At 39.1% G+C, this 16,522-nt stretch overlaps 1 protein-coding gene across 1 annotated transcript in view; it reads right to left on the bottom strand.

Moving 5' to 3' along the window:
- nup58.S (nucleoporin 58kDa S homeolog) overlaps nt 1-15,135 on the bottom strand; it is a gene marked incomplete at its 5' end in the record, with an annotated part of 47,380 nt that extends 32,245 nt beyond the window's left edge. Inside the window, 6 exon segments of the mRNA NM_001095809.1 lie at nt 2,979-3,003; nt 3,987-4,241; nt 6,418-6,552; nt 7,682-7,831; nt 9,707-9,852; nt 14,872-15,135. Coding sequence (NP_001089278.1) covers nt 2,979-3,003; nt 3,987-4,241; nt 6,418-6,552; nt 7,682-7,831; nt 9,707-9,852; nt 14,872-14,972 — 812 coding nt within the window.
- Between the last annotated feature and the right edge of the window lie 1,387 nt (nt 15,136-16,522).

Raw genomic sequence — 16,522 nt, forward strand, 5'->3', positions numbered from 1 at the left:
CCAAGAGAGGGCGCTGTGTGATATTGCAGTCACTGTTATTCTTTCATATAACCAACAGATGGCGCTGTGTGATATTGCAGTCACTGTTATTCTTTCATATAACCAACAGAGGGCGCTGTGTGATATTGCAGTCACTGTTAATCTTTCATATAACCAACAGAGGGTGCTGTGTGATATTGCAGTCACTGTTAATCTTTAATATAACCAACAGAGGGCACTGTGTGATATTGCAGTCACTGTTATTCTTCCATATAACCAACAGATGGCGCTGTGTGATATTGCAGTCACTGTTATTCTTTCATATAACCAACAGAGGGCGCACTGTTATTCTTTCATATAACCAACAGAGGGTGCTGTGTGATATTGCAGTCACTGTTATTCTTTAATATAACCAACAGAGGGCGCACTGTTATTCTTTCATACAACCAACAGATGGCGCTGTGTGATATTGCAGGCACTGTTAATCTTTCATATAACCAACAGAGGGCGCACTGTTATTCTTTCATACAACCAACAGATGGTGCTGTGTGATATTGCAGTCACTGTTATTCGTTCATAAAACCAACAGAGGGCGCACTGTTATTCTTTCATATAACCAACAGAGGGCGTTGTGGGATATTGCAGTCTCTCCCCAAGTGAACTGTTGGTATAGGAATGATTAAAAGTGACTGCAATCTCAGCTCCTCGGGTCTGGTACCGCTGACCCAAGTATAAGCCGATGTAGACTTTTTCAGCACATTTTGGATGCTGAAAAACTCGGCTTATACCCGAGCGGGACCTGGGGGTTTCCGGATAATGGATCTTTTTGTAATTTGGATCTTCATACCTTAAGTCTACTAGAAAATCATGTAAACATTAAATAAACCCAATAGGCTGGTTTTGCCTCTAATAAGGATTAATTATATCTTAGCTTGGATCAAGTACAGGTTACTGTTTTTTTATTACAGAGAAAAAGGAAATCGTTTTTAAAAATTTGCATTATTTGGATAAAATGGAGTCTATGGGAGAGAGCCTTTCCATAATTTGGAGCCTTCTGGATAATGGGTTTCCAGATAACGGATCCTATACCTGTCCCATTATTTTAAGGTCATCTATATTAAAACCAATGCTAAGAACGTATAAGTATCAAAGGTTCTAGTTCCAAGATGGTGGGGTTTAGGTAACAGGATGACACCTCAAATAGATCTGAACCAAAACGATTTTAATTATTTGCACATGTAAATTACAATTCAGACTCATTTAGGGATTCATATAAAACCTTCATAGCAAATATGTCTGAATCAGAAAAAAAAATGTGGATTTTGTGCATTCCTTCCCCCGTCAATTAGATTGCAAAGTCTTTCTTTGGTCCAGTGCTGGTCTTCAGAAAAAAAATTCACCAGCCTGGTGAGTGCCGACATATTTTATTTCCCAGGCATCCCTTGCAAAGACTCAAACTAGGGCTTTTTACAGTATACCAACATCGCCAAATTATATTATATAATTATAGTTATTAATACTACTCTATTTTTTTCTGGATGGAGTTTTAAAGGGGGAAACACCATTTTTTTTGGAGGAAAAAAAAAACTTTTTTGTGATTTATTAAACCCCGATGCTGCTAAAAGTCCAAATAAAAAAAGAACAACCAGATAGAGCTTCTAGAGCCGTTTACTGTGGTATGGTATAGCATTCCACAGAATAAATGTAGTGTTATAATTTGCACTTTTGTGGCTAATCTATCGGTAATAATCTGCCTCAGTAGGTTTCTTTCTTCTTTATATATTGAGATTTATATAACTAACTATCTATATTAATCGTATATATATATATATATATATATATATATATATATATATATATATATATATATATATTTTAGCCGGTTCGCCCCTCTGCTCTCTCTACTTACTATTTGTCCCTTTGATAATTATGTCCATGAATGCATTGTGAATTAGTTGATTTACTATTAGAAAAGATAGACTTTTTCGCTAATAAGATATGTCAATTGTATGGTAACTTGAGAGATGTGTGATACTGTAATAGGATATTATAAAAATATGGTTAATTTGATTAAAACCCCCCCCTTCTTACGTTTCATAGCCAGTACTCATAAGTTTCTAAGTGTTCTGATGAACAGCAATGTAAGGGTTAATGTTTTTAATGGGGGTGTGGTGTTACCTTTTTTTAAATGCTCACCTGGACAGGCCAAGCATAGCTTTTGAGAAAGTGGCTTAGTCCACGAAACGCGTCAAGCGTGCTGTTGGAACATAGGATCTGCTTAACTTTTTAATGAAGGCTCAATAAAATATGGATTTTAACTACTGCTGGTGCTCCGTGTTCTACATATTCATTTGAAAACAAGATAGCAGCTCCCTAACACAAGATAACAGCTGCCTGGTAGATCTAAGAACAGCACTCAATAGTAAAAACCCATGTCCCACTGAGACACATTCATTTACATTGAGAAGGAAAAACAGCAGCCTGCCAGAAAGCATTTCTCCCATTTCAGGCACAAGTCACATGAATGGGGGCAGCTGGGAAATTGACAAAATGTCTAGCCCCATGTCAAATTTCAAAATTGAATATAAAAAAATCTGTTTGCTCTTTTGAGAAATGGATTTCAGTGCAGAATTCTGCTGAAGTAGCACTATTAAATGATGTGTTTTGAAAAAAACACGTTTTCCGATGACAGGATCCCTTCAAAAAAGCCTTCACTCATTCAGCACTCCTTCAAGATTACTATAAGCCACTGGCCCCTGCTAAATGCAGTACTCAATGGTCTATGCCTGATGGATATCATGCCCCTTTCAACTTTTAGCTGAGCCTATAAAACACTACATTTAGTACCTGTACTGTATAGTCAGACATACAAGAGAGTGATAGAAATGAATAATATATATATTACAAATATTTTGACCTAAGTATAGGTGGTTTGTTAACAGTAAGATTTTGGTGTAGGGGGAAAAAAAATACGGGTGGAATAGTAAGACAACACTTACTCTGGTCTGGTACCGGCTTTGTCACCTGCAAGAAATAAATAAGCATGATTTTAAATTAAAATGTGTTTTTTTTTTTTTTTTTACTATAAAACCTGAATTTTGAGTAAAAATAACTCGAATTTTCTGGGATTTAATATACTCCCAGGATGGAAAAAGTCAGAATCTGAAAAACGGCATCTCAGACCTGCCGAGGATGTATATAAGTCAATGGGAGAAGTCCCGAAGATATCCTGATCGTGCAAAAAATCTGAAGATTTCTTGGTTTTCAGGCAAAAATCCGAATCTGAGTTTTCGGGGTGGAATATCTGAATCATTCCTACTAGTTGAAGTTTCAGACGATTTATTTTAAAGTTTTTTCCGCAAACTGGAATTTTTCAGGAAAATGTATTGATAAATAAGGGGGAATAACCTGTGCGGAACTGGTCGGAATATATTTCAGAAAAGAATGGGATAAATTCGGATTTTGATAAATAACCCCCTTACTGTCTGCTCAATGTAAGGTCAATGTCAAACAAGAAGTCTCCACCAGCAGAGAAAGCACCTGCAAAATCTACAAGTCGGTGCTCACACAGGTCATATTTTGGCAAGTGAGCATTTTTGGGCCTAATGGCATTTTCTCCACCAGTGTTTCTCTGTTCCCAGAGAAAAACAAACACTGCTTTTTCAAAGGTTTAAAATGTTCTCATTACAGGTGCTGCTGTATTGAAATTTATGGATATTTGAAATTCGCCATTCCATCATACCTTATTTTCTGTATTTTTCTTTCCTTTTTCATATTCTAGTTGCATGTCATTTAATTACTTTTTTATGCTGTACAAATTTTGTTTGTAAATGTAAATTGCTATAAAAATACGTTGAGTGTCATATTCTCAGATAATAAGAGGCACCTCTTATTATCCATATTTTTCTATCTGGGATTACATGTCTGCTTTACAAAAAGAACATATATTATAACTGGTGTATACCAGTGGAATTACACCAGTATCAACGTTCAAAAAGGCCACTTACTTTTTTTGTCAGAAGAGCTGCTGAAATCCAAACCTCCAAGTCCTTCATGTGTTGTAACCTGTGAGACAGGGGCTACAGCTCCTAAATTTAAACCAAGGCCCAGTAAGCTTTGGCCCAGTAAACTCTGGCCCAGTGTACTTTGGCCCAGTGTGCTCTGGCCCAGTAAGCTCTGGCCCAGTAAGCTCTGGCCCAGTAAGCTCTGGCCCAGTGTGCTTTGGCCCAGTGTGCTTTGGCCCAGTGTGCTCTGGCCAAGCCCTAGAATTAAACGACAAAGATTTCAGTTAAGATTTACAGTCACAAATTACATTCAAATAACAAAATTATGGATGCACCGAATCCAGGATTAGGTTTGGGATTCGGCCTTTTTCAGCAGGATTCGTCGGAATCCTACAGCACGACCGAACCGAATCCTAATTTGCATATGGAAATTAGGGTCGGAGAGGGAAATCCCATGACTTTTTTTGTCACAAAACAAGGAAGTAAAAAATGCTTTCCCATTCCCAAATTAGGCAAATAAGGATTCGGTTTGGTATTCAGCCGAATCCTTCGCGAAGGTTCCCGCTGAACCCAAAATAGTGGATTTGGTGCATCCCTAATATATATGGTATCAAGCTACACTTATAAAACACATATTTAGGTAACCTCTAAACAAATGTTGGCTTTTGCCGCATATTTATCAAAATTTTAATTTGTGAGGTTTTAGTTATTTTCTACTTTGAATAAACTCACAATTTAAAAAACAAACTCTGAATGTTTGCTTATTTATTAAAATAATCCAAATATATTTTGCCTGGAACTTCTATTGACTTCTATATGAACTCAGCAGCTTTTAGATGCCGAATTTTTTTATTCGAGTTTTTGCGCTTAATAAATCTTTAAAATGCTTTTGAAACTCTTATTCAAACTCGTGAGGTTTAGTTCAGAAAAACACAATAAAAATTCAAACTCGAACATTAATAAATTGGCCTCTACTTGTGCAGATGTCTGTTCAGCAATTAGTGCCATTAAACAGGCTGCCAATACCATTGCACAGCTCTGCAGTTGGCACACAGGTAGGTGAGAACAGGGCAGATTTTGGGAGTGGGATTGATGTGTTTAAAGGAGAACTAAACCCTAAAAATTAATAGGACTAAAAATGCCATGTTTTATATACTTCAAACTTGTCACAGGGGGTCACCATCTTGGAAAGTGTCTGTGACACTCACATGCTCAGTGGGCTCTGAGCAGCTGTTGAGAAGCTAAGCTTAGGGGTCGTCACTAATTATCCAGCAGAAAATGAGGTTGGCCTGTAATATAGCCTATCATTAAATGTTTATGACACGAGACGCGTAAGGCTGTGAACACAATAAACTTTCTTCACTCTGAACTATTGTCCTGGTGGAAGTTTGCCTTCATTGAGTGCCTGCTCCTAATTGGTTTTCGGTTTGGCCTGTGATATAAGCTAATGCTACAGGGCTGATTATTAAATTATGATGCTAATTGCACTGGTTTCTGTGCTGCCATGTAGTAATTATCTGTATTAATTACTAATCAGCCTTATATTGTGACATTTCTATTCTATGTGTACTGTATATTGTGAGTGGGTCCCTAAGCTCAGTAAGTGACAGCAGCAGCACAGAGCATGTGCAGTGAATCAGCAAAAAAGAAGATGGGGAGCTACTTGGGCATCTTTGGAGACACAGATCTTTACTGCTAAAGGGTTGTGGTTGCCTGGGGCTGGTACAGAAGCACAAAACATAATGTACAACATTTCTAGCTTGTTCTTTAGTTTAACTTTCCTTGACCTTTAAGGAGGGACAGGAGCCATGGGGGTTAAAACCCCATGGAGTGCTCTACACCTTAAAATGAAAACTAAAGTGCATACTGAATCGTGTGTCAATAAAGTACTAGTGTGTAGGTACAGCAGTGATTTTTTAAGCCCCTTTAAGATTAGTGATTCTAGTGGATACACTGGAGGTTGAACTTGATGGAGAGTTGACTTTTTTTCAACTCAAGTAAACTATGTAACTGTGGGTTAAGACTTTAAGAAGGACTATGTTGGAAATGGAATTCCCATTTCGCAGAACTTTTTGGATAAACATACAGTTAGTCACTTTTGATCCATTAACATATATACCCAATTATTAGACACCGCATTACACTTAATTAAGCCAACACAAGCTAACACTAATGCCCATTACTTATTGTAGTATGATCTTTGGAAGGCTCAAAGCACGATATTCCAAAGGGAAAGATTTCTTATATGCAAAAGCAAAACATTTTGGATAGCAAAGGCAACACCATCAGCTGATTGCTGAAAATAAAGCCCTAATGTCTGAAACAAACAATTTAAATTATTATAAAGAGCTTGATCTATAAAAACAAAAAACAAAAAAAAAAACGTTTAAACCCTGTACACAATCATGCATATAAAAAAGCAAATAAATTGTACCTGTTGCTGAAGGATTTGTGTTTTGAAACAGTGACCCACCAAGCCCAGTCAGGGTTCCACCAAGTGACAAGCCAGTGGCGGCTGCTGTAGTTGTGGCAGGTGTACTACCCAAGTTTAATGTAAATGGAGAGGGCCCTAAAATAAAATATAAGCAGTGTTAGATAGAACTGCAGGAGGCACATTTGTTGGCAATGCACTTACACATAAATGATTAACCCCCATATTTAATAAAAGGCACTTCGTTTGCACAAGAGCAGTAACCCACAGCAACTAGGGTTGCCACCTTTTCCTAAATTTTTTACCAGATGGTGGGAGGCGGCAAAAAAAGGGGCAGAGTGTGATGTCAAAAGGGGCGGGTCATGACGTAAAAGGGGGAGGGCTGCGGCGCATAAATTTCAAGACGGAGAACAAAAGTTACGTCTCCAGGGGAAAGAGGGTGGGCCGAGGCGTCTTTTTAAGGGTATTACAAATTTACCGGCCGCAACATTGCAGGTAAATTTGTAATACCAGTCTTGGCCTTTGCAGGTGTTTTAATGGCTAGGCCGGTAAAATACCGGCCGGGTGGCAACCCTAACAGCAACCAATAAGATGCATGCATTTAAACAGGTGACTACTAAATTCTACCTGCTGATTGGTTGCTATGGGTAACTGCTCCTGGGCAAACTTGGTGGCTTTTATTAAATAAACCTATTAGGTTTTTAATTTGTTAAATATTTTGTTAATTAGGATGCAAATTCCTTTAGGAGAGTAGTCAAAACTGCTGCTACTAACAAATATGTAGATAAGCAAGGTACCTGTGCAACGTGCTGCCATTTAATATTAAAAAGGAGACTAAAAAAGTTTTGGAAATTCCCCATTAAATGGCTACATAATGTCCAATGGTATTGTTGAACAGTTATTAATTAGGGAACTTAACCTCATATTAAATGGCACATCTCTGTATAGGTTAGGAGGAAACATTGAGGACTGTTCTTTCTGATTTTAGCTGGCTATGTCACCAACACAAAAGAGAAATGGTTCTTCTGATCCCATTCTATCAGCTTAAATATGCCCTAAATGGGCCAACACACTTAATTTACTTGTATGGGAACACTTCTATAGTTGTATGTACTGAGGCTCTTTAAATACCCAAAGCAGACAATTATTTAAGCAACAATATGTAACAAGCTTCGTCCCTAAATTGGGCAGATTAGAGCTAAAAGCTTAATCAGTGATCTGATAAATATTTGTAATTACAAGACATGAATATGAACGCTTAGTGTACCTGTGGCTGGAGTAGACGTGAGAGCAGATGCCAAGGAGAGGCCCCCAGAAGAGGTAGAAGTAACTGGAAGAGAGAAGGGGGTGGCAGATCCTGCTGGTTTATTGAAACCAACGCTAAAACCTGTGGAAGCTGCTGTTGTTGTAGCAGTGGCTGTAAGAAGATAAATAGCAGCATTTTATCAAAGGGTAACATGAAATACACACCACTAACCACAGCTGTTTATTCTTTAGCATTTAAAGTGGACCTGTCACCCAGACATGTTTCAAATTAAACATGAAATCCAAATTCTTTTTTTTTTAAATAAAGCATTCATAGCTGTTGTAAACGCATTTAAAAATCTCAGCTGTCAATCAAATATTGCCTGCCCCTCCTCAAGGCCTTAGGCATAGAGGTGGGCAGGCAGTTACTTTCACTTTCCATTCAGCACTTCCTACATTCCCCCATTCTCTTAACCATTTAATTGTGTAGCCAGTGCATGGGGATGGACATCAGGTCCCCCATTCTGGTGCACAAACAAGATTCTGAGATGATACAAGGCTTGTCTTAATAACAGTGTCCACAAAATGCCTCCTGCCTGCTTGCTATTATTATTAGTTCCCAGATCAAAGGAAACAAGATTCATATAATTTATACAGTGTAATTAAAGTTAATGTTGCTTGACTAATGTAATAAAAATAGGATTTGGAATATTTTTTTTGGGTGACAGGTCCCCTTTAAGTATACTTCTAAACAGACTGCACTTCTACACATGTTTGTATAAGAAATTCAACTTTAGTCAATGGCATTCACAAACTGCAAATAGATATATCCATAGCTCATGCAAATCTAGTTACAGAGCCAGATAAATATCAGCTCCAACCCTTTCAGATGCCCTTCATGTTGATACAGAGGAAGTCTCATCTGTAAAGTCTATGGATAGATTGACCTCACCAAAAACAAACTGTCAGTGGAACTTTACAATAATGTTCTACCGTTTTTGGCAACCACAGTTATTTCCTTCCAAACTGTGGTGTGTACAGCTCATGTTTGCAAAACAGCAATAAAATGCCTCTTCCATAATACAGCACCATCATTTAGGGGGTATTTATCAAAATCTGAGAATCTCTCATTATTTTGTGAAATAAACTCCAACCAAGGGTTATTTTCCCTTACTAATCAATACATTTTCTGAAAAATTCCAAAAACTCGAAAAAATAGTGAAAATCATAAGAAAATTTGAATTGTACGAATTTCTCGGATTATCTGCCTGAAAACTCAGATTTTTGCCCAAAAACCGCAAAATCATCGGATTATTGCACGAAACCCAGCTCAGATCAGGAGAACTTCTGGAGTTCTCCATTGACAAATAAAACCTTGTCAGGTCTGAGATGCCGGATTTTTGGTTATGGACTTTTTCCATCTTCCGGGTATAATAAATCCCGAAAAATTCAAGTTTTTTAAATTATGGATTTTTTTAAAGTTTTTGGCATTCAGACTTTAATAAATAACCCCCTTAATATCATACACCATTTTGCTGCAGTGTAGAAATAAAACAGCACAAGTAACTGGCAGTCAGGGAAAATAAACACACACACACCAAGGCAGCTAATTCTACATGTTGCATGTATATGTAAATATTCAGAAAACCTTAAAGGAGAACTAACCCCCCCATACCAAAAAAGGCTGCACTTCGCCGCACTGTACAATAGGCAAAAAACAACCCCTTAAAAAAATCTGACCCTAAAATGATGCAGAGCAGTGCAGTGGAGCTCCCGGGTTGTTTTTTGACTAATGCACAGTGCGGGGGGAAGGGGGGTTTAGCTTTAGTCCTTTAAAAGGGATTCTGTCATGATTTTATGATGGCATTTTTATTTCTAAATTACACGGATTACACTGCAAATAATTCACTCTACCATGTAAAATGTAATTCCTAACCCAACAAGTGTATTTTTTTTTAGCTGTACTATTGGTATTTCATACTAAAAACCAATTGAAATGTTCTAAGTGCTTTTTGCTTGGAATCCCATGTAAGTAAGAAAGGAGTACCTGTATTTGCTCCACCCAATGTAAATCCAGCGGCAGGTTTTGCTCCAAAAAGCCCTCCCCCAAGGCCTGTTGTAGCTGTAGTTGTTGCAGGGGTTGCAGCTGCATTAAATGCGCCAAAACCAAGTCCTCCAGTTGTGCCAGTGTTACTGTTAAATGAGATATTAAAAAAGAGATATTAAATGGGATATTTTCAGATTCCCCATTTTACTTTCAATGCAAGTTTTGCCAGACCATGGCCAGTGCTCCTTTTTGCTGAAGCACCAGCTCAGAGTCATTTACAGGAACAGAGTTATAAGCAAATAAAAGTTGCAATATGAGTAATTATATAGGGTCAACTACACCACAAACTTAGATGGACTTATTGATCCACTGATCCCAGACAAGGGTGATATGGAAAATATAGTGCTGACATCAGGTTTCACAGAACTTACGGAGTTATTTTTGTTTGGATTTGTATTTCTATTAAGTTTAAAAACCCAATAAATGATATATATATATATATATAGATAGATAGATAGATAGATAGATAGATAGATAGATAGATAGATAGATAGATAGATAGATAGATAGATATATAGATATATAGATAGATATATAGATAGATATATAGATATATATCTATATATATATATATATATAAAAAGGCAGAGCAGGGGATTAAAGGGGAACTATTGCGTAAATGAAAAGCTTCAGCATACTAAAATAAGAAATTTTCTAAATACAATCAATTAAAAATTATGAACTGTTTCTGACATAATAAAGTTTATCTTCACTATTGGTTTCTCAGCATCTGTTTCTCTTCTTTCTGTCTTCATGAAGGAGTTGGGTGTTAGATATTCATTGACGGTTAGATCCAACATAACTTATAAGGGGGCTCCTTTTGCCTAGAAGATGTATTAGAGCTCAATTTATTAAAATCACAAGAAATTATGTCTGTCTAAATGCAGAATTTGTGCAAAAGGCAGTTATTTTGTTATATTTTCTTTGTTCTGGAATCAGTTGGTTTAATGAGCCCTAATTCATCTGCTAGGAAAGGAAGCCCCCTATAAGATATATTGGATCTGTCAATGAATATCTGACACTTAACTGCTGCATGAAGACAGAATGAAGAAAAACAGATGCTGAGAGGGGGATAGTGAACATAAACTTGATTATTTCAGAAATTATGCAAAATATTTAATTGATTGTAATTACAAAATTTCTTATTTTAGTATGTTGAAGCGTATATTAAATTTTCATTTTTGTGATAATTCCCCTTTAAGGTTCCTGCTCAATGAACACAGCCAGATTCAAGATCCCCGATTTGCATTTTCCTAGTCACTACACTATACCATGTTCTGGGCTTGCAAGTCCTGACCGCTAAAATGCATCAGCTTTTGTTTGTTTGTATGTTCCATATATGTGTTTATAAATGTTTCTCTCCTTTGAATACTTTAGAGCTGAGCTTGCATAAAGAGGCACATGGTTCATATTCAGGGATTTCACTAACAACTAAGCAGCAAAATAACCCGTGTGCTTTCCAACGTGCAAATGTGGGAGTCAGACCCTGGCAGCCAAAGTACTATTGCTCTGTGAGGTTATAATTGTATTGTTATTTTTAGTTTCTAAGTACCTTTTCAGGACTCTTCCTATTCATCTTCTAATCTCGCGTTCAAAGCACTGCCTGGCTACTAGGGTAAATTGGACTCTAGCAAGTAGGAGCTTAAATATCAATTTGAGATTTGTCAATCAAAAAAGGGGGCAAGAAAGAATGTACTTAAAACATGTAAAAAGTGTCATGTTTTCCTCTCTCGGTATATTACATCTCACACTTTTGTGCCTGTGCGTGATGTGCAAGAAAACAAAATAACTGGAAATTTAAATTAGACAGGGGAAAGTTGTGCAGTCCTGTCCTCTCCTCCATGATCAGGATATTAGATATTAGGGAGATAAAGGTCTCTGTATAAACAAACTGCAGCCTGTTTGCTTCAGCTCTGCTGTGTGTGAGCGCACACAGGCTGGTCAGATTCAAATCAATGGAGCAGCAGCACTGAGCAGATCTGCTTGAAATATATGCAGGCTAACAGCCGGAGGTTTCAGCATCTGAGCCCATAGTATCTGAGCCCTTAGTATCGAAGATTTATCGCTAAACGACTAATCTCCCCATGTGCCACCAGCCTAAGCTTTGAGGAGCAGCTTTATTATACAAAAGATGTATCTGTGTAGCAGCATTTTGTTTTACTGGCTGTACCTCTGTGGTTTGGCAGAGCCAGGAAGTACATAAAACAAAGTGGTTTTGTTTTCTTGTTAAGGGCAAGAAACAAAAACATTTAAAATAATAACATGAACAAGTCCTTTTCATTTGGTTCATGTTGAGAAAAGGTATTTGCAGCCTGTATGTGTGCCAAAAGCATTTTCTAATGAGGCAATAACAGTGTGATTTGTTGGTGTTAATATGTGTTCTAAATTAAATCAGATAATGATAGCTGCCTGGACGTTGCCATTCTTCCAGATACTAACTGCCTGTCATTAACCGTCACCCAACACTGCCAGGGACACAGGAGATGTCCAATGACTGCTTCAGATACATATTTCTTGCTAGAAAGGTATACTCTCTAACAATTCGCAGTTTTTAAAATTTAAAATAGTATCTTTTAAGAACTACTGCCTATCTAGTCCATACCATATGAAATTGAAAAATGGGGCATTTTAGGTCAGAGCATGCCACACTGAGACATGTCCCAAGTCACTCAAACTCATTTGTATGAAATTAAAGGGGCTGTTTAACTTTAAATTTACTTTTAGTATGATGTAGGGAGTAATATTCCGAGACAAATTTTAATTGGTTTTCATTTTCTTTTGTTTGTGGTTTTTGTATTATTTAGCTTTTTATTCAGCAGCGCTCCAGTTTGCAATTAAAGCAGATTGTAAGGCTAGTGACACACGCTAAGATTCATGGAGATTTAGTCAGGCGACTAATCTCCTTCCCGACGGCTAGAATTGAAATCGCCAACAGGATGCAACTATGGCGCTTTGAGCGCTTTGTTTTCTGAAGTCACCAGAAGTTTCCTTGAGAGGCAACTTTGGGCGACTTTGGAAAACAAATCGCTCCGAGAGCCATCCCGTTGTCTATTTAGATTCTAGCCAGCGGGAAGGCTTTTTGGGGAGATTAGTCGCCGAAGAAGAGGCGATTTGTTGCTAGGCGACTAAATCTCCCTGAATCTTAGCGTGTGTCAGTAGACTAAGGGTGCAACTTACCCTAGCAACCATGCCTTGATTTGAATAAGAGACTGGAATATGAATAGGAGAAGCCTGAATAGAAAGACAAGTATTTTTAAAAAAAAAAACAACAATAAATCTGTAGTTTTACAGAGCATTTATTTTTTAGATAGGGGTCAGTGACCCCACTTCTGAGCAGAGAAGTCAAAAGAAGGCAAATAACAAAAAACAAAGACGAAGTGAAAAGTTGCTTAGAATTAGGCAATAACATACAAACAGTTACAACATACTAAAAGTTAAATTAAACATGAACCACAGCTCTAAGTATCTCCCCCTTTCCTGAAATACCCAGTTGGTAAAATTGCCAGATATTAAAGGAGACATACAAGATAAATGAAAAAACCCTAAATTTGTAGGCAATTAGAAGTAATATATGGTGTTGCTTTTACATGGTGCTTAAAATTAATATCTTTAAAGGAGAATTCAACCTTTGGAGAAAAAACCCATACCCTCCACCCCACGTAGACCTCCCTCCCTCCCCCAGGCTAACTACCCCCCCACCCCACGTAGACCTCCCTCCCTCCCCAGGCTAACTACCCCCCCCACCCCAGAAATGCCCCATACCGCATACATAACCCTCGCCGCAGATTCTTCCAGCGGAGTTGCACGAACCCATCTTCCGCGTTCTCTGTGAGCTGACAGAGATCGGACTTTCAGCGCATGCACAGTCGGAGCAGTTTGCGAAAACTGCGCATGTGCAGAATTTCATTCATTTTCTCTCAGTCAACTTACTGAGGAGCTGGAAGATGGGCGCTCGCAAACTCCGCTGGAATAATCTGCGATGATGGGGTAAGTATGGAGTATGGGGCATTTGCCTGGGGGGGGGTAGTTAGCCTGGGGGGAGGAGGGAGAAAGATCTACCTGGGATGGGGGGGTATGGGTTTTTCCCCCACAGGTTGAATTCTCCTTTAAAAATAGCCCCTTTATTGGAGCTCCCTATAGATGTTCACTGGTCCCGTTTCAAATGAGAGGTGGGCGTGTCCTAATGGTCCCTGCCAGAAGCACAGTAGGAGGGGGAGAGCCAATCACAGTCCTGCAGTCTCACAAGCACAGAGAGGCTTCAGTTCCCTATCAGGTCCTGCTAGCTGCTGATTGGTTCATGTCCTACAGTGCAGTGAGGCCGGGTCTCCCCTGCACAGTCTGGGAATTCAGGGAGCAGGAAGTGGAAGGGAAGGATTATTAGGCAGAAATATTCAATAACTCTGCTTGAAACACTACTTTTTGAAGTACGATTCTTCTATAGCTAAATGAGTATAACGCACTGGTACATTCTTATTTTTTACACTAAATGTCTCCTTTAAATTTTGGTCAGTAGTTGTCAATCAAGACAGCCAAGGCAGGGCCGGCCTTAGGCCTATTGGACCAATTGGGCCCAATTGGGCCCCGCGCCTCTGGGGGCCCCGCACCAGAGGGCAGCACAGGTAATATTTCCCCCAGCACATGATGCTGCCTGGCCTGCCCCCAACTCCTCTCACTCTCTTACCTTGTCTGCCCCTTTCCTTTCTATTTTGTGCCTGTATGCCCTTATTTTCCTAAATACTTGGTGTGTCGGGAGCCAGCAAAACTTTGTCTAGGGGCCCCGCCAACATGGTCCCAATTGGGCCCCACATTTGATAGGACCAGCCCTGAGCCAAGGGCAGCAAGAGAACGCATGGAAATGTACATTATATATAGAAACACAAGCAGAAACGAGGCCCGAGTACGTCAAGTCTGTAACAGGCTCTTTTAATACGGAAAGCCAATAGAAAGAGGCCAATGCCGAGTCTTGAGGGAAAAAGACACGGTTCTGCCTGTGCTTTATGTTATCTGTGTGGGCAAGGCCTGAGCCTCTCTCATATAAACACCACACTGGCCATGTCTATCAAACAGTCAGTTAGGGTCGCAGACTATGGTTGCGCGCGTCCCACCTGGCTGCCGGAGTTGCCCCGAATGAAAAAGGAGCTGCGGCCGTTGGGTTCAGTGTAGTAGTGCTGGCCGCCGCGGTACCAAAAGAGAAACCGGAGGCCATGTCCGTCCACTTCAGAGAAAACGCGCCTTATTCGTTTTCCGTCACTCTACGCTCAGTAGCTGCAGGGAGAGAGTGAGAGCGAGGGAAAGGCGCTTGCTGATGACGTCAAGAGCTGCGCGAAGTGCTTTCTACGGGTCCTGCAAGCTCCCAAACTGAGAAAACAGGATTCGCGCTAAGGGTGTTGGGGTGGACAAGAACTTTTCTTTTTTTTTTGGTTTTGTGACGGAGGGTTAAACTCCTACCCAAAACTTTATTTGTTTAACAAAAGAAAATGTCATTCTGAGTAACATTTGTCACACTGCCTCCTGGCTGGTATTTTAACTGCCTGTGGGAAAAAATGATGGTTGGTCACAATGTTATTCTATTAATAGGGAAACAAATAAATATATATGAAGGCCTGGATTTTTTTCCAGAAAAGGTGGCAAACCTAAATATAAGGCTGATTAGTAATATTAATTACTACATGGCAGCACAGAAACCAGTGCAATTAGCATCAGAATTTAATAATCAGCCCTGTAGCATCAGCTTATATTACAGACCAACCTCATTTTCTGCTGGATAATTAGTGATGAGCCCTAAGCTTAGCTTCTCAACAGCTGCTCAGAGCCCACTGAGCATGTGAGTGTCACAGACACTTTCCAAGATGGTGACCCCCTGTGACAAGTCCCTGGTTCAGCTTATCTGGCAAAGATTGCCAATTGCAGTGGTTGTTACAGCTCCATACATGCCGGGCAGAGAGATTTCATGGCGAAATCAGCCACTATCACAGCAATTGGAGCCAGAATATCTCCCCTTTTGTACTTTAAACAGCTATTCTGCCCCCCCCCCCAAGTGTCAAATCAATGTCTCTTATATGTATATATGCCTGGAGTGTCAGTACCTACAGCTTTTTACTGTTTATTATGTGTCTGGGGTGCCCGACTCAATGGGGGGAATTCACAAAGCGGTGATATTGAGACAAAATAAAAGTGGAGATAAAAGTGTCAGATTTGCCACCAAATTCACAAACCACTTCTCCACTTTTGTGAATTTGCCTTTTAAACAACATAAAATGGTGCAAAAACGACATTGTAAATTACATTTGCTCCTGACATTTTAAATATGGAGTAAAGATCAGTGTAACTCTTCCCCATGTGTAAAATCAATTCTAAAGTAACGTGCTCTGCTTTGGTTCAACCAATCTTCATTTCACACCTCTTGTTGGTGCCCTATTGGGGAGTTATTATCATATTAATAGGGATTAGCATTTTATAGTTAGGGTGGACAATGATCCAAAACATAGAGCCAAAGCAACCCAGTGGAATATTTTTGAATGGCCAAGTCAGTCACCGGATCTGAACCCAATTGAGCTGCATTTCATTTGTTGAAGACTTAACTTTGAAACATAAATGGCCACAACCAAACAGCAACTGAAAGCCGCTGCAGTAAAGGCCTGGCAGAGCATTAAAAAAGAGGAAACCCAGAATCTGGTATATATATATATATTGTGGTAAAGTGACCAAAACAATGTGGGAAAATGTGTGTTTTACCTTTACGTTCTCCTTAGTGGG

The sequence above is a fragment of the Xenopus laevis genome, chromosome 2S (assembly GCF_017654675.1).
Source record: "Xenopus laevis strain J_2021 chromosome 2S, Xenopus_laevis_v10.1, whole genome shotgun sequence".
NCBI classification, from domain to species: Eukaryota; Metazoa; Chordata; class Amphibia; order Anura; family Pipidae; genus Xenopus; species Xenopus laevis.